At 35.2% G+C, this 27,762-nt stretch overlaps 2 protein-coding genes across 2 annotated transcripts in view; both read left to right on the top strand.

Moving 5' to 3' along the window:
• Positions 1-19,320, top strand: part of LOC109074872 (mitogen-activated protein kinase kinase kinase 20-like) — a 30,091-nt gene extending 10,771 nt beyond the window's left edge. The window contains exons 6-20 of the mRNA XM_042730611.1: positions 693-721; positions 824-961; positions 2,032-2,118; positions 2,212-2,286; positions 4,759-4,865; positions 6,330-6,465; positions 9,722-9,766; positions 9,858-9,885; positions 10,487-10,620; positions 11,469-11,531; positions 11,659-11,757; positions 15,872-15,988; positions 16,219-16,293; positions 17,535-17,685; positions 18,527-19,320. Of these exons, the coding sequence (XP_042586545.1) occupies positions 693-721; positions 824-961; positions 2,032-2,118; positions 2,212-2,286; positions 4,759-4,865; positions 6,330-6,465; positions 9,722-9,766; positions 9,858-9,885; positions 10,487-10,620; positions 11,469-11,531; positions 11,659-11,757; positions 15,872-15,988; positions 16,219-16,293; positions 17,535-17,685; positions 18,527-19,203 (1,961 nt within the window). The 3' untranslated portion in view covers positions 19,204-19,320. The remainder of the gene's footprint in view (positions 1-692; positions 722-823; positions 962-2,031; positions 2,119-2,211; positions 2,287-4,758; positions 4,866-6,329; positions 6,466-9,721; positions 9,767-9,857; positions 9,886-10,486; positions 10,621-11,468; positions 11,532-11,658; positions 11,758-15,871; positions 15,989-16,218; positions 16,294-17,534; positions 17,686-18,526) is intronic.
• A 1,670-nt stretch (positions 19,321-20,990) lies between these two features.
• Positions 20,991-27,223, top strand: LOC122138412 (cell division cycle-associated protein 7-like). The gene is made up of 10 exons (XM_042730612.1): positions 20,991-21,125; positions 21,914-22,051; positions 22,175-22,303; positions 22,411-22,644; positions 23,553-23,630; positions 23,907-24,107; positions 24,945-25,079; positions 25,207-25,356; positions 25,544-25,680; positions 26,849-27,223. Exons 1-10 carry the CDS (start codon positions 21,114-21,116, stop codon positions 26,877-26,879), a joined length of 1,245 nt encoding a protein of 414 aa, XP_042586546.1. The 5' UTR covers positions 20,991-21,113; the 3' UTR covers positions 26,880-27,223.
• The last annotated feature ends 539 nt before the right edge of the window (positions 27,224-27,762 follow it).

Genomic DNA, 27,762 nt, shown 5'->3' with positions numbered 1-27,762 from the left:
TGTGGAGTGATAAGTTATATGTAACGTAATTATATCATTTAATTACAAAATAAATGTAACTGGATAACACTTTATTTTAAGGTGTCTTTGTTAAACATGTTACATGTACTTACTATTATAATAACAATAAATGATGCATAATTACATGCAAGTAACCCTAAGCCAAACCCTAACCAGATAGTAAGTACACAAGTCAATTAATATTACTTATTACTTAAATGTATAATTACACTGTAACAAGGACATCTTAAAATAAAGTATAACTGTAAACTTCATAAATTAAGTTTTAAAAATTAAGTAAAATTAAATTGTTGTAATCTTAGTTCAAGTAAAGAAGGACGTTGAAAGTCTGACAGTAATCAGTGTTGAGCACTACTGTAAGGTTAACCCTGCCTGCTTTAAATGTTTGAAAATGATTAACAACTGAAAACATTTGTTGAAATTTAGAGAAGTAATAAAAAATGAATCAAATGTAATCAGTTATATTACTTTAATAAAGTAATTAAAATAGTTACACTACTTACTACATTTTAGAAAAAGTAACTTGTAATCTGTAACCTATTACATTTCCAGTGTTACCTTCCCAACATTGGTAACTTTTGTAACAAAAAACAAACAAAAAAATTAAGGCTGTATGTGTATTTTTGATGCTGTATTTTCTCTGACCTGGTCAACTTGTGTTTTCATTCCAGTTGTGTTGACAGCAGACTCAGTACTCAAGGTACATGATGAATGTCTGTTCATACAAAAAGATTCAGGCTGTCTGTATTGTATTAGTTAAACATGAAAAATTAACCCTTATTGCAATTCTCCATGTCCTCAGATCTGTGATTTCGGGGCGTCTAAGTTTCATTCTCACACCACCCACATGTCTCTGGTGGGCACGTTTCCCTGGATGGCCCCTGAAGTCATCCAGAGCCTCCCAGCATCTGAGACCTGCGACACATACTCGTATGGAGTGGTGAGTGTGTGGACATCAGCGACAGAGCTTCTGGCTGCTTGCACTGGGAAAACTGAAACCACTGAGTCATTTATTGATTTAAATCAAAACTCAGTCCAAACTTGTTTAAATAGTATTTTCTCTTCACACCAAGACTGTTGATGTCCAGAACACATATTACAGTACATATCTTTTTTAATTGTTATTATTATTATTGATATTATTTAGTGCTGTCAAACGATTAATCACGATTAATTGCATCCAAAATAAAAGTGTGTGTGTGTACTGTGTATATTTATTATGTATATATAAACACACACACATACAGTATATATTTTGAAAATATTTACATGTATATATTTATAATCATATAATTTATATAATATATAAATATATTTAATATATTAAAAAAAAAAATTCTGAAATATATACATGCATGTGTGTGTGTATTTATATCTACATAATAAACATACACAGTACACACATGTATTATGTAAACAAACACTTATTTTGGATGCGATTAATCGTGATTAATTGTTTGACAGCACTATTATTATTATTATTATTATTTTGATAGTCCATGACATAAAATGTGATTCATATAAAAAAATCTCAATTAACATTAAGGACATTATATTGTCTTTACTTAGTAAGTGATCTAAATTAAATATTACTTAACATGTTTTATAGTTTGACATATTATCGCTAATTTAGCCTTTGTTTTTTGATGTAAAAGTTGTAAAAACCCAAAAATATTATATTGACCCATATTTTGACTTATGGTTGTAGAAAATGCAGAACATTGATTAAGTATGTTATATGGTCTTTACAATAAATAATATTCTTATTTTGCATAAATGTTTTTTGGTTTTAAGGAAATAAATATTTGTATTAATATATTAAATCAAAATGTAAGGTTTGAACCAAACCATTAATATAATTTGCGAAAAACTAATAAATGAGATTTTTTAGGTCCAGAGTATCATTTTGTGAGTGTGTGGTTGCACTGTGTAGTCAGGTGGTCGATGCATTGGGTCTGTTGGCACAGATCTGTATCATATAGCTGTGAATAACACGTGGGTTTCTTTCAGGTCCTGTGGGAGATGCTGACTCGGGAAATTCCCTTCAAAGGTCTGGAGGGGCTGCAGGTGGCCTGGCTGGTGGTGGAGAAGAGCGAGGTAAGGGGGGTTTCTATCGGCCGTGTGACTGATTGAGTGAGTGAGTGAGTGTCTGCAGCATGGTTTATGACTTGTTTAATGTGTGTTTTGCAGAGGCTGACAATTCCCAGTAGCTGCCCGGACAGTTTCGCCTGTCTGATGAGAAGCTGCTGGCTGACAGATCCAAAAGTAAGACAACAGATGCACACATTTACCTTGGTGTGTCAGTTAGGTCACGTCATAGATTATGACCACAGACTAAACCACTGTTACTAAATATAGTCAATGGAAGGAGCTAAAGTCTGCTCGGAAAGTTGCTAAATGTCACTACGATGACACCATACGCTAATTATATACAGTCGTGTACATTCTTTACATCCGTTTGCTTCTCTCCTCCTGACATACTGTACTTTAATATAGTCAAATTCCCAATAAAACTGTTTTCATTTACAGGGGTGCGCATGCACAACCAAAATAAAAAATGTACTGGGTAAATAAATAATGTATAATAAGTAAAAAAATAAAGCACAATCACAATGATGTTTTAGATTTGCTAACTGTACTGTAAAATTTATATTCAAACTGAAAGCATTGCAAATTGCAAATGCAAATGCAAAACTGTGACATTTCATTAATTCATGGCGCTAAGACCGATAAAACATGCTTACTTGCCGGCAACCCACCAAAATACAAGCTTGCTGATGTAAGCATTAGTGTACTATAAACTTAATTGTAATTTTATTTAACACACGTTTTATTTTAAAATAAAATAGTATAACACTTTATTTATTATTTTGTTTGTTATTATATAAAAATAAATAAAAGTGCAATAATACTATTATTACTATTATTAATGACTTTATTTTATATAGGTATGTTTAGTACACTATGTGCAGTGTAAGCACCAAGTCTAAAAGTGATCTGAAAAAAAAAAACTTAATAAAAGTTGGCAACACTGGACTAAATCAAATCTAAACACTACCCTTCATTCATTTATTTTTGCCATTTTTTTAACACAGTTTTTTAATTTGACACACCCTTTTGGCGTTCCAAACCTGTATGAATCGATTTCTTCTGTGTAACATGAAGATTTTTAAAGAAATGTTTCCACAGAAGAAAGAAGGTCATTCAGATTTGAACAACACCTGAAGAGATAAGTGAATGAACTCTTTTTATGGTCTGTTTATCATATGAGATCATATTTAGCAAATATAGTATATGTTGTATGCAAACATACAATGAACCTACGATAATAACACACATTACAAAGCATTAGCAATATGTTGCAGTACACTAATACAGTAATTATGCAGCGCTTAAGTAGACTGGTATTTACTCCGTGTTAAAGTGAAATGCATTAATGCATGAAGAATAGATAAGACATGCTGTTTGGTCAAGACATTAATAACCGCTGTCTTTATTAATATATGACTGGACATTTTTAATTCATCCAGTCAAAGTTGATTCCAGGGCTTGTTTTCTCCATCTCAGTTTCAGTCTGTCAGGTCACACGTCTCCTCTGAGCACTCACACTCATTCTAGAGAGCTTCATACATTCACATCTGCCTGTCACTTACTGTATAGAAACAGTATCATAACACCCAGCTGTACAGAAACTGTATCATAACACCCAGCTGTACAGAAACTGTATCATAACACCCAGATGTATAGAAACAGTATCATAACACCCAGCTGTACAGAAACTGTATCATAACACCCAGCTGTATAGAAACCGTATCATATGGACGATCCTACCATTCAGTAAGTTTATGACAGCTTACGAATGTTTCATTGAAAAGGTGTATGAACCGCTTCAACCTTACAAGCCCTTGTGAAAAAGAAGTGCACTTAGTTGAATTGAAAGTGCACTTGTAGTGTACTTCCAACCTTTTAAAGTATATTAAAAAAGTACTTTCAGATATTATAGTATTAATGAAAAAGGCCACTTAAGTGTTAAAGATGACTAACACACTTAAGTGCACTTTTGAGCATTTTGCAAATTAACTTTGTAAGAATGTCTAATTAAAAGTTTTGCTTTGAAGTACATTGTTTTAATGACCTTTTGTCATGTTTTAAAGAAGTACACTTGTTGACTAACATACTAAAGCACTTGCAAAGCCCTCGATTGTAATTTTAAATGTAAAGAGTTAATCAATTTGATCTATTTTCATCATTACAAATGTGTAGTTACAAATATATTTAAATACGTGACGTACAGGTTTTAACAGAAATGACATTAGAGCATATTTGAGTTGATCATAAATGCTTGTCAGTGCATTCAGCAGAACTTTAACCATATTTGAAACACAATAGAAGTAATTCTGGAATTACACATGAAGATGTACTTGAGTCCTACCCAGATGGGCCATTTAATGTTTAATAGAAAATGTAATTATAATACATTTTAACTTAATTGCAGTTAATATTGTTTCAATAAGAAGAACTATTTTTAAAAGTATACTAAAGTCTGTTTTTTCACTAGAGAGTGTTTTGATGTAGTGTTGTTTATAAAGCAAATCAGAATCTGAGTATGGTTTTATTGACCAGGTAAGATTTCTGAGCCAGTTATCAGTCTGTAAATGTTTCTAGTGTTTTAGAAGAGTTGATCGTGTCAGAAATGCTGTGCTGGAAGTGCTGATGTTTTAATTGATGGTGTTGTAGGACAGGCCGCTGTTCAAACACATCCTGTCCACGCTGGAGTCCATGTGGAGCGACAGTCACTTACCTGAGGAGTGCAACACCTTCCTGCAAAATAAAGCAGAGTGGAGGTACAGTAACTCACCTGTGATTACATGCTGCACAATATCATAAGCCTGACGTGTATTTTTTGCATAACTCTGTTATTTTCAAATTAATTTTTAATACTGCAAAGTTTAAAGAAAAAATGGAAGAGATGTGATGTGTCAAAAAGGGGAACTGAGGACACGTGAATGTGAGATTTCAACATCATTTGTCAGTAAAGAAACACAGGAAATCGATTGCACAGGGAAGTTTGGAGCTGGAGTGGAGCAAGAGGGGGCGGGGCTAAACGAGAGGGGGCGGTCCTAATGGGAGAAGTTCCAGCTTCTGTCCTTTTATAGATAACTGTAGTCTGGAGAGAATGTGCAGCTCCCTCTGTTGGTGAAATACGATATTACAAATGAACAATGGCTCGGGCTTCTATAATTAAAGAAACACCGCTGGATGATTCTGCACTAAATGTTGCCGACCAGCTGAGAAAATGTCTTTCCTTTAGGAGCATTTATGCTGTCTAGAGAATAAAGACAATATTCAGCCATTATTCTTCCATAACATTTCAGAGCTTTGTAGTGAAATCAGCATACAAAAATAACAATTTCTTCAAAACACCATATAGCCATTTGTTAGAGCACGTGGAAACATTTTAATAAAAAATACATACTTGTGGGTAACAGTACAGCCATGTGTGTCTGAAATGGGACATTTGTATACGGTTATGAGCATTATTAGACCCATTCTTATATTATATATATATATATATATATATATATATATATATATATATATATATATATATATATATAATTTATTTGTTTATTTATTTATTGCCAGTTGTTGTAACATATTTGAACTCAAATTTATTCCTTTTTTTTTTTTTTGCCTTTGAATAAGTGTTTTTTTTTTTTTCTGATATTTTTGCCCTAAACACCAGTGGAATTTTATGTTGTAAAATTGTCAATGTACTACAAAAGTGTGACTGTGGTTAAAAAATTGAAAGCAATAAATAATATTAAAATAAGTTAAAAAAAATAATAATAAATTATCACCTAATCCTATATCTATTTATTTTAGTGCTGTCAAATCGATTAATAGCAATTAATTGCACCCATAATAATAGTTTGTGTTTAAATAATAAGTGTTCTGTGTGTATTTATATGGATAAATAAACATATGCACATGTATGTGTTTATAATATATATATATATATATATATATATATATATATATATATATATATATATATATATATATATATATATATATATATAAATGTGTGTGTGTGTAAATATGTGTGTGTGCTACATATAAATATAGTCAGAACACACATATATTACGTACAAACTATTATTTTGAATGCGATTAATCGATTTGACATCACTAAAATATTTACATCTCCATATCAATGCATGACACATTATGTAAAAAATATTTAGGTATGTTCTCACTGAATAGTGGTGTGATGTTAGTGAATGTGATGGGTTTTGTGTGAGCAGATGTGAGATCGAGGCGACTCTAGAGCGTCTGAAGCGGCTGGAGAGAGATCTGAGCACCAAAGAACAAGAGCTGAAAGAAAGAGAGAGACGGTTAAAGATGTGGGAGAGAAAGCTCATCGAGCAGTCCAACACACCGGTGAGTCTCTGTCTGTCTCTTACTGCAGTCACGGAGGACTTAACTCAATGTTCTAACGTAAAGTCAATCTGAATCATGCTTTACTCTCATGCTTTCCAACATCTTGTATTTCTTTAATAGACCATAAAAGGAGATGTTTTGAAGAATATTTACACTCTTTTACATATCTTATAAAATAGTCATGCTCTTTTCTGTACTATGAAAGCAGCTTGCAAGGGACTGTCAAGCTCTAAAAAGAACAACAACAAAAAAGTGTCATAATCCTTCTGAAATAGAAGTACACTTTAGCATACATTTTTAAAATGAGTGCTTATTACGAAAATACGGTTACACTTTATTTTAAGGAGTCCTTGTTACAGTGTAATTATACATTTAAGTACTGAGTCATATTAATTAACTACATCTACATACTATGTGGTCAGGGGAGGGATGAGGGTGTGGTTTATGGTTAATTGCATGTAATTATGCATAATTTATTGTTATTATAAGTACATGTAACATTTGTAACAAGGAATCAGTAAAATAAAGTGTTACTGAAAATACTTAAGTGCAATCTGAATGTTTAATTGCATGTTAATTGCAATAAAAGGAAAAATGATGGTAACATTTTATTTTAAAGGTGACCTTGTTACATGTTGCATGTACTTACTGTTATAATAACATTAAATTATGCATACTTATATGCAAGTAACCCTAAACCAAACCCTAACCATGTAGTAAGATCGTGTAGTTAATTAATGTTACTCAGTACTTAAATATATAATTACATTGTAACAAGGACACCTTAAAATAAAGTGTAACACAAATTATTATTTTTAAATTTTAAAATAAATAAAGAAATAGCTTAACAAATTGCTCAATTTCATAAATTGGTTCTATTGTTTTTGAAATATGGTTAAAGTACTGCTGAACATACTGGCAAGCATTTATGGTAAACTAAAATATACTTAAATGTCATTTAAATATATTTGTAATTAATTAGGTTAGTGATAATTTAGTACTTAAAATGCAATTTAGTATTTAAAATAATATTAACTTAAAGACTATTAAAACATGATTTAAAATGTAATTTAAAGTAAAACTTGATTTGACTATTGCAAAGTGAATTTAAAAGTGTACTTAAGTGTGTTAAGAAACATGAATGCGAACTCACTTTAAGTACACTTAAGTGTCCCTTTTATTTAATTTTGATTATATGCGAGTACAGTTTTGTTTTTCTAAATAGTCTTTTAAGATTACACTACAAGCACACATTCAGAACAATTAAGCATACTTCTTTTTCACAAGAAAAAAGAGAACGTTTTAGATGTTGTAAAGAAAGGCATAGTTAAGTCTACAAAACTAACTTGACCATTTAAGCAAAAGTCTTTAAACAGGTTTTACTCAAGCTTGTTTTTAAGGTAGCTGCACTCAATTAGATTGATAAGAGTGTTTTTGTGCTGTTTTAAATTCTATTGGGAACAGTATTTGTTTGCTGTTTTTTTAGAATAGTTTTAAGTGAAAGTAAGTGGTCTGTTGTGTGCTGTGGAGGTTAGAGCAGTCACTTTCCTTGATTCCCAGTAAAGGCTGTATTAGGTGAGGCTGCTAGACGCCCACCGGGTCCTTATGGATGTTATTTATGGCAAATGAAGTGGATGTATAGCCACATGCTGAGGAGAGCGAGAGAGAACAACAGCATGTCAGCGTGGAGAGGACAGCGCACACTTACGAACAACTGACATTTCACTGACATTAAGATTGGCCAATTTGAGCAGTGTGAAGACTGTGAGGAACTCGCACACCATCAAGAAAGAAAGAGAGAGAGAGAGAATGAAAAACACGAGCGAGAAAGAGTATTTCAATATTTCTTCCACATCTGTTCATCTAATCAGACTTTCCTCTTCACTGTTCACTCGATAAATCACTGAATCCAGGTAAAGACTGGTACTCCCTTGTGAAAAAGAAGAGTCATTAAAGTATTTAAAAAATAACTGTACTTAGTACAATAATATTATTAATAGAAGAAAAGGCCACTTAAGCGTATTTAATGAGAGTGCACCTTCATGACTGTTTCTAAACACACTTTTAATAAGTGCTCTTATTTTGATGTTGACATGTAAAGCGCTTAACTGTAGCATGTTTTTTGATATTACATTTAATGGATTTGAAATATACTAAAACAGCTTACATTGTTATTATATTGTTACTAAAACGGCTTACATCAATACATTGTATAACTGCAAAAATGTGACATGACATACATGTTTCAATGGAAATGACTGTATAAAACTATATTTAGTTGATCATAAATGCTTGCAAGTACTTTGAGCAGTACTTTAACCATATTTCAATGACAGCAGAATTATGGAATGACATGTAAAGATGTGCTTAAGTCCTACTTAAGTGGGTCAAAATCACTCAACTAACTATATTTAGTATAAATTTAAATATTAATACATATTCATTTAATTGCAATTATCAATGTCCATAAACATTACATTCAGTTTGCACACAAGTATATTCTTGTAAAGTATATTATTTAGTAAGTACTGTTTGTAAAAGTGTGTTAATGTGCACTTTTTTCACAAGGGATGGTAAAACGTTGAAGAAAATTTTGAGCAGGTGAAAGCTTTAAACTTTAAACTAGTTTATTAATTATTTATGTGATTCAGAAACAAAATAAAATCAAAATGCTAGCTTTCATTTTAGCTTAAGCTTCAGTATTTGCTAATAATAAAGTAGCAGGCTGAGAACATGTCAACAATAGCATCCTCACAGCATCTAACAACAGTTATTGTTAACATCATTCTGGTAACGCTTCACTTCAAGCCTTTATGTTGAATGCAATATAAAGATAATGTACATTGTAAAGCATTATATCTATTTATAAATAATTGTAACCAAAGCTAAAATGCATTCTAATATTTTAAGCTTTGTTTGTCACGTGTTTTAACGCATTACACTTTCTAAATAGATAAGTATTATATTGCATTATAACTGTTACAGTTATTCATGAAATCACACAATGCATTATAAGGTGCACAAAAGTTATAATTAATGCATTAAAACTACTTTTATAATGCATATTTTTGCATATGTAAATTAGGGATTATACAAATCTTTTTTTTTCTTCTTCATTGCAAGTGAGCATCATATGACAGAATCAAAAAATTATGAATTGTTGATAATACTGATAAATCTGCACTTATCTGTGCTGATATTAATGTAGGCTGTGTGCACATGTGAGTCTTTCTGTTCCTCTGTCTGTTTTTGACAGCTTCTCCCAAACCTGGCCATCCACTCCTGGACAGAAGAACATGTGGTGGGTAGAATATCTCTCAACAGAGATGATCTGATCAGACTTTATCACCTTTAGATTTCTGTTCCTTTTTTAACATATTTTGTCTTTACAGCATTTCTGGATGGAGCAGATTTTTCAAGGTGAGATTCTTCATCATGTTTATATTTATACAAAATTGAAATTTGGGGCCAGTAAGATTCATTTTTTAAAGAAATTAATACTTTTATTACACAAGGGCACATTAAATTGATCACAAGTGACAGTAAAGACTATCACAGTGTTACAAAAGATTTCCATTTGAAATAAATGCTGTTTTTTTTTCTACTTTTTTTCCTAATCAAAGAATCCTGGAAACATTAGGCAGGGAAACCTATTTTTAATATCTTCATCATGCAATGAAGAAGGGAGTAATGATGCTAAAAATCCGGCTTTGTATGGCATGAATAAATAATATTTAAAAATATTTTTAAGTAGCAAACAATTATTTTAGAGAGTAATAATATTTTACAATATTACTGTTTTTACTGTATTTTTGATAGATGCAGCCTTGGTGAGCATAAGAGACTTATTTCACTAAACATTCAGCAAATTCAGAATGGTTTCTTTGATGGTTAGCTTTTGCGTTGTAGGTTTAGTGGATAGAAAATATCATTAGGTCAGTATAGAGCAACAACAAAAATGCATGCAGTTAACTGAGAGAATCCCTGCCATGACAGAAACATAAGCGTGTGTGCTGTGTAGGTGATGGAGAGCTGCAGCGGTACGCCGAAATCTTCAGGCAGAATCACATCACAGGACAGAGACTGCTGCTGCTGTCCGAGACGGACATGAGAGACCTGGGTGTGACGTCTAAAGGACACATCATACATCTCAAGGTACCAGGCTGGAGTGCACATTATATTGTCTCTGAAAACTTGTCCATACACTCTGAAGTTCAAGTTAATAGGAAATAATCCCAGCATGTTTGTAAATGTGATGTGTATTTTGAATGGCACATATATCTCAGATTCAAAGTGCATGGTTAAATACATCAATGCAACAGTGTTTCAAATTATATTCATAGCTTCACGAGTAAGACCACTGAACCAGCTAATCCACAGCACAGCAAAACCACAAATAAAATCTCCTTAATAGCTCAATTACTTCTCCTCGACAGCAATGAGATTGAATGGAGAGAGCATGTTTACTGAGGTCTCCAGCAACAGACGGTCCTTCTAAGAAACCCAGACCCAAACATCTTACATGCATATCCTCTCGTTTCTCAAAAATGCTCAAACTGTGCTCAGAAAGGCCAAGATCTCAATATTAACTTGTGTAAACAATATGAATATTTGGAGCCAATGAATTCTAGAAATATCTGTGACAGTGTACAATTTCAGTGAAACTCGATTATATCATATGGCTAAGCTTTAAAAGCGCAACCTCTGAGAAATAATTTTCCTTCCTCTGGAATATCACACGTCTGATCGTGTAAGGCATTCGTCGGTGTGCTCCATAGAGAGCCTGATTTGTTGAATGAATTACTCTGGATGTATATGACACATGCCAGAGCACGAATTATATGTTCATAAGTGATACACAATAGTATTAATTGTTGTTTTGCTGCTTCGAGTCCATTAACAGGTAATAATTATGTTACATTCACACCCAGCTGGTCATTGGCTGATTGTCAGTGCGCTGCATAAATCTGTTTTAAACATTATGTCAAATCTTTCTTTTTCAGACCGAAATTGAGAAACTTGCCCACGACTACCTGAACCTGTTCCACTTTCCGCCGTTGATCAAGGCAGGTGGTCTTTGAGGTTTCATCGCTTTCTGGATCTTCTTTTACATCAGAGTTTGCATCATGAATTTGCATTTGAAAAATCTGTTCCTCATCCGTCATCCGAATTAACCTGTGCATCCTCTCTCAGGATGGTTTGGCCACGGAGGAAGCAGAGGAGGAGTGGAGGAAGACTGTGAATCTGGAGTTGGTGTTTGGATATCACTGGAAAGCAGGCACAGGCCAATCGGTAAATCACTCCACTTCATATCATGTGTATCATAGATACTGATTAATCTGGGAAACAGAACTGAATCCATGTGATCTTTGGGTTTGCCGTCATTTTAATCTATTGCTCACAAGATGCTGGGATGCTGTTGAGTGTTTTGAGTGGTTGCCAGGGTTTTGTAGGAGGTTACCGATGACGTAATGCATAGTTTTTGTCATATTTATTAATTAATTCAAAAATACATCAAAAATGCTGTTTTATTTCTGCATTAGATTTTATTGTGATAAATTTGTAGCATAAAATCAAACATGTTAGGGTGATAAAACTGCCCTGGAATAAATAATGAAGAAAAAAGCTTATTAAGAAAACCTTAGTAAGTACTAAGGCATAAAAAACATAAGTATAAACAATATAGAAAATAAGTAACGCTTTATATTTTAATTTAATGTATTTTATTTTATAACTTATACTCATCAGAGCTGATTCACTGCTTATTAACATTTTAAAAACGTCAAATTTTCAATTTTGAAACATTTCAAAAAAGTCAAATCATAGTCATGCGGTCCAACTAACATGCAAAGGTATGCAGAAAAAGAAAAAAAAATGTACGAAAGATTAAGAAAATGATATGTCTCCTAAAACACTGAACAATATTTTATGACAAGGCAGCATTAGTTCAGGTTGAAAAATGTCATGCGGTGCAACTCCCCAAAAACTTTGACATTTCTGAGTTTAAAAAATAATTTGATATTTGTCAGAATAAATTAATAAATAACTTGAAATATATTTCAAAACTTTTTGGAAATTAATGAGATGTGGACAATCACATGCATTCATGAAATTGATGTTTACGCCACATTTTAAATTGGAAATTGCACAAAGATGATAGCATTTCCAAGAAATAAAAGATTTTCCCTTGTCACAGACTCATGTGCGATCACTTAAAAAAGTAATTGCATTTTTTTTTGGTTCTCCGTAATGTACGTAAATTTTTGCATCTCGGTCTGTGTATCATCTGAGACGTTAACAGGGGGCTTTTGTAGAAGACGTGATGTTTTCTCACAATCACAGTGCTCCTTGATTTGAAGTTGTCTTCCTCAAGTAAAAGATGCCTGTTATCGGCCTCCTCTGATGACTGACCACCGTCTCGCTAAATGCATTTTCGGTTCCCGAGCCTCTTGTTTTTGTTTCTCTTCTTCGTTCACTTAAAAAGGGCTGCGAGAGATAAATAATTTTTCATCCGAGACGACGCGTAGCATCCGCCCCCTCTTGCCGGCGAGCCTTTGTTTGGGCCCCTGACACAGTCTTCACTTGCCGTTTGAATTTAATCAAAAATTTAGCCAGAAGTCATTTTCTTTTTAAAAGGCAAATGTTATTTAATCTTTCAGCTGTTCATTGTCCCATCATAAATAGTCCCCTTTCAAGGCGTGCGGCGGGGCTGAAGCGGGGCCGCTAATTGCCTCCCATTTCTCCTGACATGTGGTGGTTTGGTTGGGAGGAAGCTCAGCGGGAAGAAGGAAACAGGAGTCTGAGAAAATGAGAGCTAATTATTTTCCCCTGCCTGGTGTCAGCCTCCGTGTCAGCCTTGTTTTTACAAACTGCAAGGTTTTTTGCACTAAATAAAACAAACCCGCTCTGCTCAAGGTTTTTTTTTCACAGTTTTCGCTCTCTCGCTCTGCGTCTCCCTCTCTCTCTCTCTCTCTCTCTCTCTCTCTCTCTTTCCTGGCGGTGTCGTGGTAGCAGCTGCACTTCTCAAAGCCTAAATGAGACCCTGCGATTGTGCCTTGCCCATCTGACAGCACAGAGTGTTTCTGTTAATGAGGATATCAGGGCTTAGTCGCCGGAAAGGTGCTGAATTATGCATGAGGTGTCATTAGACGCTTACCACGCTGGCCGTCATTACCGCACATTGTTTCTGCCGCTGCTATTAGGCAGGGCTAACGTTTGGCAAACGCCTGGTCAGCGCTCGGCCGACGTGTTACTGGATGCCTTTAAGCCCCGTCCAAAACAAACAGGCACACGTTCACGATTGCCTTTTCACAAGCGCTCGTTCTCTGTGGAGATGTTGTGGAAATGTGAACAGCCACGTGCTTTAAGCGGTAAACTTTGACCTCGGTGCTGGGCTGCCAGATTGGACGGATCATTACCGCTCTGCCCAGCGCGCTCGGCTCAGACGTTTCTTGCATGGTCTCTCAGAAAAGGGCGTCATCTCCATTGCTAATGTGAGCGAGAATGGATGTTAAGGTCTCCAGCTCTTGTTATGCCTGAGATTCGAACACGATCGCTTCTCTGCACTCTGATCTCTAAGCTACAGTCTTCACATCATTCACGTGTGTGTGTGTGTGTGTGGATGAACACTCATTCAAACATTCATTCTCAAGCTTGGCTAGCTCCGGGATGTGTTTGCGTTTACATGCCACACCTCAATCCTACATGGCTTTACAACAGAGTAAAGTCCAACATTATCTGTAACACTTGTTGTGTTAAGTGTCTATTTATAAGCATTCACCAGTTGTCCTATTGTATGTATTCAAGGCCCAGACACTCCAATCCAACATAAAAGCAGCAACGAAAAGCTGACTGTGTCTGCAGTGTATTATGTCGCCTGCATCTTGGCCAGAAAACTACACCCAGTGGCCAACTAGCACATAACTCTACTCTGCATCTGTCAATCAAAAGGGAAACCAGAACTAGGACTATGGCTATTCAAACTGTAAACAAATAAGTGCTTGTTTAGCATCTTCACACCAATCTCACTCACCACAGACAATATCTGCATACAGTATTTAAAATTACTGTCGTGTCCTAGTCCTAAACAATTGAGCGTGAGTAGAAAACATTTGTTAATGTCCTTTCATCTTAATTTTATGTTGTTACTTATTTTTTTATCTTTCATGTTACACATGGCTTGGATTTGTCTGTGCTCTGAAAATCTGTAGCCGGGTTTCCATTACAGATTTGCGCAAAACATTTGCGAAATTTTATAAATGTCGATAAAAAACCTTACGTCATTTTTTCCTCTCATGGTATGTCATGGCAACAGATGTTGGGAGGTTTACGAATATTGCAGCCACCGCACTAGCCATTATTTTTAATTGAAGGAGACATAAGTGTGTGTCTTTAGTGAAGGAAAGCTCTTTATACTTGAGAGCAGCCACGTATCAGGTGTTTCTTGGACGTTCGTGGGATCATGTGACTTTTACGAACGTCAGCTGACCTGTAAATGCAAAAAACTGTTTCCATTGCAGTGTTCCGATATATTAATTTTTTTGAATTGCCTGAAAAACCACTTCATGTGAGTTTTTGCGATATAGTTTTCTTGCAAAATTGACGTGTTTCCTTTAGGTGTATTTTCAATTCGTAATTTCTGTTTGCACAATTTGAAGGGTAATGAAAATGCGGCTTGTGTCAAGTTTGAATCCAAGTCCTCCCGAGTCCATCCAAATCCGATCTAAACACTATCCCCAACTCTATTTGAAATGCTCAGATGAGCTATAAAATTAGATGAGTTTTCTGTATGGTCCATCTTTACCTTCAACATTTCCTTTTTCTGCTCGTGCACTGGTTCGTTAAGCTGAACAGCCAATCAGAGTGGCCTCTCTCATCAACACACTCAATGCTCAACATGCACTAGAAAGTTTCATCCTCGTCCAGTGTCCCCGCTATTTCTCTCCAAAAGTTATCAAAATATCTTGTACCCGTTTAAACTGGAGTTGCTTGGATCTCTTACTGGACTCACACAAGCATCCAACAAAGTGTAGTGTGTATTGTTGTTGCCATCTCCATTTGTTGTTTCCTGACTGTTAAACAATGGTTCTGGTCAGTGTTGCCACTTCTGGACTGATTAGTGCAAAAACATCAAGTTGCAGGTGCGAGCTGAGTGCCCATTATACAGATAAGGAAATCCGTTTTGACCTGGAAATGTGAAAATGTGTTTAGATTAAAGTGTACAGAATAGTTTCACCCATGATTGTCCTCTAGGTTGTGCTGTTGGGTTATATCGCCCGGCTAAAATCATACAGGTCTACATTTCTGTTTGTTGAAAACATGCATCATATTTATGGCCTCATTTACCTACACAAGATGCCACACTTTAACCTCATTCTACTGACTGTTGTCTTTCTGACCTCCGCAGGACTGCAAATGGAAAATGTACATGGAGCTTGATGGGGACGAGGTGGCAATCGCATATATCAAAGACGTGACCTTTAATGCCAACAGACCAGATGCAGATGTATTAAAGATGACCAAGGTGAGAAATGTCATGTAACAGTGTAAATTACGTCTCCATTAGGTTTGTACTGTGTTTTGAGGAATGCAAAAGACTGAAGTCGTATAGCTGAGATGAGTGTGTCATAATGCTACCTCACAACCACCAATACAAGTTTTAAATGTGTAGATGCTTGTTATGATGCTGTCATGCCTTTCGGCCTTAGGTTGATGTGCTTTTCTGTTTGTGGTAAAATCTGAATTACTCCCCAGCCTCCGTTTGTGATGGATAAGTGGATTGTGGGAATTTCTGGCACACAAACTGTTGACTGCACAGTAAACTATGAGGTAAGTACCAGAAAAAAGACTAGAACCACAGTACAGTCAACATGAAATAGCGCTTTATTTTAGTCTTGTTCTGAGTGTACTTACTACATACTTATTATAGTAGTTACAAGGTACTAACCCTAAACTAAACCTAAAACCTAACCTATGATAAGCCCATGTAGTTACTTTATATTACTTTCTTGGGTAAATACACTGTAAGTGCATTGCATATCCTGTAAAATAAAATGCAATCAATTCTGCAGTGTGTCATTTTTTCAGAGTGAAACTGAATTAAGAAAATGATATGTAAGACAAGACTTGATTTTGATCATTGGTTAAAAACTTGAATAGCTTTGGTGACAACAATTGAAAGAGAAAGCGGCAGAGCAGGTTTGATGAAAAATAATCTATTTCAATAATTGTGTGCAAGTGAAAACTGAATGCTTTCGAAAAATGTATGTTTGTTAATTGCAATCCTGTCTTTGAAATAAGGTGTACTGCCGAATGTACTAAAGTATATTAATGGTAAATAAATGGTAAATAAACTATAAATATTTTCTATTGAAACTTGTATGTCATGTATTTGATTATATGATGTTGTCATTTATTACATTTAAACTATGTTACATTTAAATGCAATGCTTAATAACACACTGCAGTTAAAATCAATATATTCATGTATATGTATATGTCACATGTATATATTTAGTATGTTAGGCAACACATCAAAATAAGTGTACTTCATTAAAACATGACAAAAGATTATTAAACCAATGATTTAAAATGTAGTTTTCATGACATTAAATGTGCAATTAAGTGTGCTAAGAAACAGTAATGAAATTGTCTCTCTTTCAGTAAACTTGAGTGGCTTTTTAAATTAATATTAATATGTACAATTTTGAAATATATTATTTTAAGTTTCAAAGTACATTACAAGTGCACATTTAGTACAATTAAGAACACTTATTTTTCACATGGGTAGGAACTCATATTAAGAAAAGTTATTTTAATTTATTGTTAAATATACAAAGTCAGCGTTTCACTGGACATATTGTCATTTTAGGGAGCAATAATTTCAGGTAGTTCACTGATTTTGTGATTTAGTACCTAAGCAGCATGCTTTTTATTAAAACTCTTAATGTGCAACATTCTAAATAGTCTAAAATTCATAAGGTATATTTGCAATATATATGTTACATTTTCAAATGTTTTATTAAGGTTATAAGGGGACATGTTTAAGCTGGTGCCTTGTCTCCTGGCAGGGTAACGTGAGATCTCCTAAGTGCACGAGACACGAGCACAGAGTGCAGTGGAGTGCAGACAGCGGGAGGGACGTGATCAGACCTGTAGAGCTGCTCATTGAGACGGCGCCAAGCATCAGGGAAGGCCACAACAGAAGCAGGTCCAACTCAGGTAATACAATACTGACTGGTAGAGAGCTTGTTTGGTGTCATATTTAAATGAATTATATTGAACTTTCTTTTGAAAGGAAATATAATATATAGGGTAGTAATTGAGTAATCAGTAATTAAAGTAATCAGACTCCAAAAAAATTAAGTACTTGTAATTAGATTAAATTACATTTGAAAATACTCAAATTAGACCTTTTTTATTGATTATATGATTACATATTATAATTTTTCATGCAATTTGGAATCAGTAATAGAATACAATTTTCAAGTGAACTACCAGTTCTGTATATATATGTGTGTGTGTGTGTGTGTGTGTGTGTGTGTGTGTAAATTGTAAAATTGAATTTTGAATATACCTGTGTGTATGCATAATATATAACATAATTATAAACATATATATAACATTTTTGACACAAAATGTTACATTGTATGCAGATGTCATTCAACCCTACTATCAAGTATTTGAGTGAAAAATAATAAATTATCTTTATTTATAAGTAAACTACTAGTGATAGCTTAATGTGGGCAATATTTGCAATCCTGTTACTTTATTTTGTATGCTTTTATTTTTTTTTTAAATGTAATTTTATTTAATGTTATTTATTTAATTTAACATTTTTTTTGGCTGTTGTATTTGGAAATAAAAATTACTAATAGCTATTACAAACATTTGGATATCAGTGTTGTAAAAATTGCAAACCCCGCATGAAAAGTACAATAAATAAACCAGTTGCAATGATATTTAGTTTGATCTTCTGAGATTAAATGCCCTTTCAACCCTATTTTGCATATCTATGGAAAATGTCTGGGTTTCTCATTCTGTTATTCTGTTCCTCGATCAGGTGTTGATCCCAGGTGGATTCACAGTCTGAGAATGAAGCAGTGGAGAGAGCAAGCTGCCCAGGAGTGCACAGGCAAGATGAACCTCCCTCAGTTCCTGTCCGTCATCGGGAGCCAGTCATCGTACGCCGCCGCTGTCAGGAGATCGCCCAATCGCAGCCCTCTCACTCCATGGACAGACTCACGGAGTTCCTCTCCCACCCTTTCCGTCAAACTCTCCACCATCCATCTGGGCTCAAAGGGCAGCAGCCCGTCCAGCACGATATCTGAGAGCACCTTGGAGCGAGAGCGGCCCCCTAGTGCTGGAGCTAAACACAACTACCACAGAAAAGCAGACTACAACAACACCTTTAAAATCAATGGAGGGGGAAGAGGAGAAGGGGAAGCCAGACGGTTTAATCAGATGTCACAGAGAGGATCCAGAGGCTTCCAACATGCTGGACGGCCCCGAAACAACAGCTCCTATATAACACCATCTAACCACCAACCACGCCCAATCCCGGGGATGTCTGTTGTCAGTGAAGGGTTGAAGCAGAAAGAGGCCGGGTCTGGTGATGGGGACTGGATTAAAGTAGAAAGAAAGAAATCTAATAAACAGGAACATAAGCACCAGGAAGTGAGGCAGGGCAGAGGCCGGCCGCGCAGAGGAGGGAGAGGCGGTGGGCGTGGCCGAAGTTGAGTGATTATAAAGCGTTACACCGTGTCTTAGCTACATGCGACGCGTCAAGATTCCAGCAACAAGCAATTAGGGTGTCCTCACCAGACGCAACGCAACAGAATCAATCAAACATCACAGCCAATCAAAAGCATCTGTGGGCGGGCTCTCTCTGGAAGCGCATTGCACTCGCAACGAAATACGTTAATAATATAATTCGTAAAAATTAAATCTTTTTAAGATTATTAAATGTACATACTGAGTCAATGATACCATCTTTGTTATGGAATACGATTTTTGGGTCGAATTGAGTTCACAGTTTTATCATTTATTTGTTTAATTTGTATGTTGTTGTTCCTGCCATGTCGTGGCGGAAATGGAAACCATTTCTAAAATAGGAATTTCATGTATCGCTGTCGTGGCTATAGTTAGCACAAAACCTCTGATTAACATGGAAAAGATACCTTTTATCACTTGTCATGGCCTTGCGTAGCGTGTAGTTAGGACACGGTGTTATGGTTTCGACAATGGTTTTGATTTCTCTGATGTCGTGGCTGGAACAACAACATGCAAACTATATGACAGTAGATAATCTTAGGTGATCTTGCACTTTATTAAAAGTTAAACGTGTCTTATGTGAGTTTGAATGTCATTTTGCGTGAGCTTATAGCCATACTAAAAGCAACAACCAATAGTTAATCGCAGATTTAAAAATTAAATTAAAGCAAAAACTGCGAACACAGTGCGAACCAACAAGCGTTTTCCATGATGACAAAGATCGTATCAGTCACTTAGTATGTACATGTAACGATGTTAAAAATGTTTGATATTTATGAATTATAAACTTATTCATTTTGTTGCGAGTGCAGTGCACTTCCAGAGAGAGCCCGCCCACACACGCTTCTGATTGGCTGTGATATTTGATTGATTGTGTCTAGTGTGGAAACCCAAATTGCTTGACGCTGGAATCTTGTCGTGTGGCGTGTAGATAGGACACGGTGTTGAAGGGGTTGATAGTGAATCAGGTTTGACCCACTGTAAGGGCTGGAGAGTTGCCTTATAACCAAAGCACTTAAGTGTTCCTAGGGGATTCAATAAAAGCATCTTCTAAATTGACACTGATAAAGGGTAAAAGTTCACCATGAAATGGATATACTGATCTTAAATGTCATAAATTATGCATTTTCTGAAAAAAAAAAGAGAGCTTTTCTCTGCTATTTCATAGTTGACATTGTCTTTCCAGGTTTTAACATGAATTTGCCTCTCGTGTGGTCTCTGATTTTCTTTTGTTTCTTTTTAAAGAGTTTCTTCTGTATTTGAACTATTAAACACTTAAGTGATGATGATCATAACAGAGGACTTTTTCAGTTAAACCAAACGTGGTTATATTGTTATATTTTATTATGGAGGACTATTTCATTTATATGATATTAAAATATATTTATTATATTGGTGGAATTTCAACCTTTTGTCAATTTATAAGATATTAATAAAATATAAATTTGAAATGAACTCTGCTTGTTTGATCTAGTCAGTATTTCGCGCGATTTATGTGCCCTTATGCAAATGAGCTCTGAGGTTTGGCGCCACAGCTAAAGATCCTGTAAGCGCGTAAAAACCAAATAGACGTGATTTTAATCACTTCAATTCAAATAATATAGGACTTCTAATACAGTTTTATCAACATGTGTATACTCAACCCCTTATGAAATGTATCATGTAGTTCTTGTGTCTTCAGCCTGTTAGATTGTGTTACTTTATTAGTTTTACGGAGCTTCCAGGACTCGCGTGTGGCGCGGAAGAGAGTCACGCCTCTTCAAGAATTACCCGCCAACTTCCAGACTAAACCCCGCGCCACAGCACTGAACCACAGCCACACACATTCAGACACAGCATACACTCACACCCACTCAAATCACAGCGAACTCGACACAATGCGCTCCAAGGTACAGTAAAACTCATCAGCTTTTGTTTTCTGTTGACCTGAAAGAACAGCTGTTATTGTATGTGTGGGTTTGTGTTTATGAATGCATGAATGAATGAATGAACGCATGCATGCTCTCGTGGCGTGTGTAAAGTTTGTTTTAACGCTATAAAAGTGAAATTAACAGTTCAAACGATTCTGAACGATTTATCAGGTTATTTATTTGTTTGGGACATACAAGTTTGTTCCATAAAAAAAAAAAGAACTTTAAACTTTTTGCTGGTTTATTAAACTTGTAGGCGTGTGTTTAGTGGGGGAAGGGGTTCCCCCAAACTTTACAAAGCATCTAATCAACATTTGTATATAATGAAATATTTATCAGTATTCTAAAAGCAATTACTGTTTGTTGACCCACTAAAGTTTACATAAAATTTCTCAACGTTTTACAAATAACTTGATCTTGCAAAAATAACTTTGTAAGTAGATAAAACAATTTAAGTTACACAGTTGTAAGGAGGTTGTGTTCCTGCCTAGTTTTCATGGCCTCCAGACATAGACGACGTTTGAACAGAGTTGGCTTCACTTTTACTTCTCACGCATCTGCACTCCTTTATTTTTATATTTTTTTCTAATTATGATTTCCAGTCTTAATCCACTTTAAATTGCCATTGGTTGCTGTGTAGAGAAATATTAGACAATATGCAATGCCTGTTATTGTTTAGAAGATGCATGTCTCAAACTTATTTCTACAGGAGCCCAGACTGAGCTGAGCAGGTTTATCATGAATGTTTTGTATGTTGTTGTGCACAGACGCAGCAGGCGAGGTCTCCCCCCTCCACCAGAATGAACCTGCGCAGTTACAGGAGCACCGCTCTGCTTCCTATGGAAACCTCGTCCTCCTCAGACGACAGCTGTGACAGTTTTGGATCTGATGGTTTTGGGACCTCGGTATGACATGAATGTTTCCCTACATTAAACTGACCTTACAGATGCCCAAAAGGTCAAAGACTGTTCTCTATACCTCCCTCTTAAAGTCCTTTGAAGATGATGTTTTGTTTTTTCTTCTTATAGAAGAGACCGCTAAGACAGACGAGAAGCTCTGCTCCGAGTGAGAAAGTGTTTAAGGTTTTACCTGTGACGGAGGAAGAGGATGCTTGCAGCGGTTTTGAGAACGACCTGAACGACGACATGACAGAAATGGTTTGTAACCACAGGAAACACTTCAGTCTCTGCTTGGTGCTTTATCATATACTGGCTTCTGAAAGGATGAATGTGTTCAATTAATCAAGTGTTTTTTTTCCTCACAGAAAATGGACTCTGATTCTGAGGCCTGTTCACCTCCCAGAAAAACTCGTAAATCGTTCACACTCAGAGTAGCCATGAAGTTTCCTAACAAACGGGCCAGTCCATCAAAGCCAGTGTCGCCTGAGTCCAAACCCAAAACCGGCCCTAAACCTGAACCCAAAGACCCAGAGTCTGACTCTGAGGGAGACAACTTCATGCTGAAGAGAGCGCTGAACATCAAAGAGAACAAAGCTATGGTGAGGAACTCTACTTCTACACACCTGCATTGTGCATTTAATATAGTTTTTTTTTTTTTTTCTTGAAGGTAACTCAGTATGTATCCAACCCTGGATATTAGTATGCATTTATCTATTTGCAGTTTGAATGTAATTCTTATGATGATAGTGTGATATATAACCATGGTTCAAATCGTGCTGATCTGACAGCCATCAATTTGTAGCAGTGAATGAAGAGGTATTATTCATCTCAAGTGCAGTATGGAGTACCTCAAGGCTCAGTACTAGGGCCGTTACTCTTCACGCTTTACATGTTACCCTTGGGAGATATCATCAGGAAACACGTGTTAGCTTTCACTGTTATGCTGATGATAATCAGCTCTGTTTATTCATGGCCCGACAAAACATACAGAATGCATAGTTGATAAAAATAAAAAAAAACTGCATGACGAGTAATTTCTTACTGCTACATTCTGAAAAAAACAGATGATTAATTATCGGTTCTAAAAAATCCACATGTATTAACTTAAAACACCGTCTAACACTCGATGGCTGCTCTCTTAATTCCTCATCATCAGTTAGAAACCTAGGTGTGCTATTTGATAGCAATCTGTCCTCGGGAAGCCACGTTTCTAACGTTCGAAAACTCCCTTTTTTTTTTTTGTTTTGTTTTTTAACTCAAAATTATCTAAATTGTGACCTATGCTCTCAATGTCAAATGCAGAAATGTTAATCCATGCGTTTATGACCTCAAGGTTAGATTATTGTAATGCTCTATTAGGTGGTTGTTCTGCACGCTTAATAAACAAACTCCAGTTAGTCCAAAATGCAGCAGCTGGAGTTCTTACTAGAACCATTATTTTTAAGTGAGTTTTGTTTAGTTTGAGTATGAATCCTGTTCTAACAGAATTGCTATCTCTTCCTTGTAGCTTGCTAAGCTAATGTCAGAGCTGGATAAGGTTCCTGGACTCATTCCCAGGAAGGCTGCTTTGTCACAGGGCAATACGGTAAGACTTCAGAGTACTGTTATTAAAAAAATTATGACTAAAAACTGTATTAATACTACTGATGATTAAAATTATACTAATAATTTGTGAATATCTACCATAGTTACTATGAATAACTTGTTTATGCTAATAATATTGATATACAATTACATTATTACTAATAAGAAATAATGCTTAATCATTTTATTATGAGCAATACAACGCTACTAATTTAGATTATTATTAGTGCTTGTTGTACCTTGATTTGACTGAATTTTTCCCTGTCTCTCTGTGCAGCCTCGTCGTGTTCCTCGCCGCTCTCTGGATGGCAGCGCCGCTCGCCGGAGAAACCCAGAGCGAACGTCCCGTCCCCACACACGCTCCCGGTCACTGGTGGACGGACCACCCTCCCCTGCTCCAGAGGATGACCCTGAGGACAAATACAGCCTGGTCCGCAGAAACAGAAATGACGACGACGATGATGATTATGAAGAAGAGGTGCGTTCCTTTAGTTAAAGGGATAGTTCACCCCAAAATGACAATTCTGTCATTAATTACCCTCATGTTGTTACTTTTTTTTCAAGTAACTAGTAAAGTAATGCATTACTTTTACCAGAAAATATGAGTTACTTCAAGTAAACTTGCTTTGTTTTTCCATTTATTGACTTTTGCATATTTTAATATTAAAATAATATTTTGAGATACTGAATTTTTGACTTTAATGAGCTGTAAGCTCTAATCGTAATTAAAGCTAAAATGTTTGAACTGTTTTACTTTACATGTAATGAATCTAGAATATATGAAAGGTTCATGGTCAAGTTTTTCACTATATTCAAATTTTAAGTGCACCTGTATAATAATAAGAAATATACAAATGTAATATAAGCAAATACGTTTTTTGTTGTTGTTAAAAATAAGCAAGCCCAACTTGGGTGACAAAAAGTAACACAAGTTACCATAAGTAATTTAGTAAAGTAATGCAAATAGTTACTTTTTTAACGGAGTAACGCAATATTGTAATGCATTACTTTTAAAAGCAACTTCCCCCAACACTGGTCACATGATCCTTCAGAAAGCATTATAATATGCTGATTTGTTGATCAAAAGACATTGTTTTATTATCAATCTTGAAAACAATGTCTTTACTGTCACTTTTCAGCATGAATGCAGTAAATTGATCAAAAGTTTTAATTTCTTTGTAAAGGAAAAACCTTAGTGTCCCCAAACTGAGCTTGTGAACAGCAGTGTACGTGCAGTTCATATTTTGTCATGTAAAGTTAAGGTGAGTGCCACTGTATTGATTTGTACTTTATGTCCCCGCCCGTGTGTGAGCAGAGAGAGCCACGTCGGCGCAGCTATAACAGCACTCTGACGATCCCTCACGTGGTGAGGCCTGTGGAGGAAATCACTGAGGCTGAACTGGACAACATCTGTGTCAACGTCAGAGAGAAGATTTACAACCGGGCCACTGTAAGTCTCCTTCAGCGTGATGCTTTTACCCTCACCGCACCTGTTCCGTACCGAGCCTGCATCTCTCAGCTCGTTTGAAGCACTGCAGACTCTTGATGAGCGTGTGGGCTGTGCTTTTGTCCGACAGGGATCCACCTGCCATCAGTGTCGACAAAAAACAACCGACAGCAAGACCAACTGCCGCAACCCAGAATGTGTGGGGGTTCGTGGACAGTTCTGCGGGCCTTGTCTCAAGAACAGATACGGAGAAGACGTCCGTGATGCCCTCCTGAACCCGGTTAGTCACGTTTCCATTCAGTCTTATGCACACAAAGCAGAGAAACAGTTGTGACTAGCTAGTTTGTTTCCACAACAATGCTTTGTACTATGTATGGTGGTTAATCAGCGAGTTACGTCGTCGTACGGGACACGCACCCCACATCAGCTAGCACTTTTCTAAATTAAATGTTGTTGTGTTCTTCTAGGAGTGGCTTTGCCCCCCGTGCAGGGGCATCTGTAACTGCAGTTTCTGCCGTGCCAGAGAGGGCCGCTGTGCTACAGGTGTGCTCGTGTACCTGGCCAAATACCACGGCTATGACAATGTCCACTCCTATCTGAAAAGGTAATGGGATTTCGTAGTAACTTAATTTGTTGCACTATAATATGAATGCTGTTACTATAAATATGCAACTGGGTTCCAAAAATCTACACTACCAGTCAGAAGTTTTTGAACCGATAGACAGATGTTTGTGTGTGTGTATATAGCTATATATATATATATATATATATATGAGAGAGATTTTTTTTTTTTTTTTAAGTCTCTTCTGCTCACCAAGCCTACATTTATTTGATCCAAAGTACAGCATAACCAGTAAAATTGTGAAATTTTTACTATTTAAAATAAATGCTTTCTATTTGACTATTTTAAAATCTATTTTATTCCTGTGATTTTAAAGTTATATTTTCAGCATCATTGGTCCAGTCTTCAGTGTCACATGATCCTTCAGACATCATTCTAATATGCTGATTTGCTGCTAAAAAAAAAAAACATTTGTTGAAAACAGCTGAAAATGTTTTTTTTTTTTTTTTTTTTTTTTTTTTTTTTTTTTTTTAAATCAGGTTTCATTGAATAGAAAGTTCAGAAAAGCATTCATCTGAAAAATCTTTTGTAACATTTATAAATGTCTTTTTTCATCACTTTTGATCAGTTTAAAGCATCATTGCTAAAAAGTATTAATTTCTATAATCTCTTCCCCAAAACAATTATACCGACCCCAAGCTTTTGAAAGGTATAGTGTATAATGTTGCAAAAGTTTTTCATTCAGATAAATGCTGATCTTTCTATTCAAAGAATCCTGAGGGGGAAAAAGTACTCAACTCTCTTAAATATTGATGATAATGTTTCTTGAGCACTTCAGTATATTAGAATGATTTCTGAAGGATCACGTGACACTGGAGTAAAAGATGCTGAAAATACAGCTTTGATCACAGCAATAAATTACATTTTAAAATTGATTCAAATGGAAAAGTAAATTAAAATGTTTCACAATATTACTGCTTTTAAAGTATTTTGGATCAAATAAATGCAGGCTTGGTGAGCAGAAGAGAATTATAAGAAAAAAATTCTTACTGTTCAAAAACGTGTGTGTGCTGCTTATAGACTGCGTTTAAAGCTGTTTTATGTACACTACTCACTACATTTTGTGAATTATTTTTCATGTTTTGTCAGTCACTTGGCTTTCGGGTGAATCTATGAAAGTGTAACCGTGACCTCTGACCTTTCTCCACAGTTTAAAGAAGGAACTGGAGGAAAGTGAATAAAATGGTTGCCATGTTCGGCGGAGTCCAACCGTAACTGACGTCGTCCTCAAGTGTCTTAATTGTGTGATTCTCGGAGCTTCCTTAAACCTGCTGCAGGCTCAATTTGAGTAGACCGTTATGAGTGGTCTACATGAAATCCTTAGGTTTGCATTGTTTTAAATGTATAATTTTTCAGAGGGACTGTTTTTATCTCTGTACTGTAATGGAAACTTTGGAAACTGTTGGCTGCAATACTTCTCTTTGCTGTTTTTACCCTGATTTTATCCAATCTGTAGGTTCTTTAGACGCTGTTGTAACTGCGCAGTATACTGCCGTCATACATGAATAAAATTTGTGCTTTTTAAGTTCTGTTTTCTTTGTGTCTGTGTGTCTATATATATATATATATATATATATGTATATATATATATATATATATATATATATATTATATATATATAATATATATATATAATTTTTTTTTTTTTTTTTAACAAGTTGTGGTGTAATGTTAATATTTTCCCTGTATTTAATAATTATAAAGATTAGTACTGTTAAACAATTAATTGCATCTAAAATAAGTTTTTGTTTATATATGTTGTGCTGTTTTTGTGGATATATATATATATATATAAAATAGGAATTTAAATGTATACATGTAAAAAAAAAATTTGTATATACTGTGTGTTTAATTAGATATGCATAATAAATATACACAGTACACACATGTAAACTTATTTTGGATGCGAATAATCATTTGACAGCACTACTAAAGAGGTGTACCATCTAAACTTATATTTTTCTTGCTTAGCGCTAATATTTTTTTGGGTAGAATATCCAACGTGTGTTAAATGAGGCTGACAGTCTTTATTTCACTATTTTTTTTACTTTTAGTTTCAAAATA

The sequence above is a fragment of the Cyprinus carpio genome, chromosome B9, assembly GCF_018340385.1.
Source record: "Cyprinus carpio isolate SPL01 chromosome B9, ASM1834038v1, whole genome shotgun sequence".
Lineage (NCBI taxonomy): Eukaryota > Metazoa > Chordata > Actinopteri > Cypriniformes > Cyprinidae > Cyprinus > Cyprinus carpio.
The sequence above is the reverse complement of the archived record's forward strand: the minus strand, read 5'-3'. Positions and strand labels throughout refer to the sequence as shown.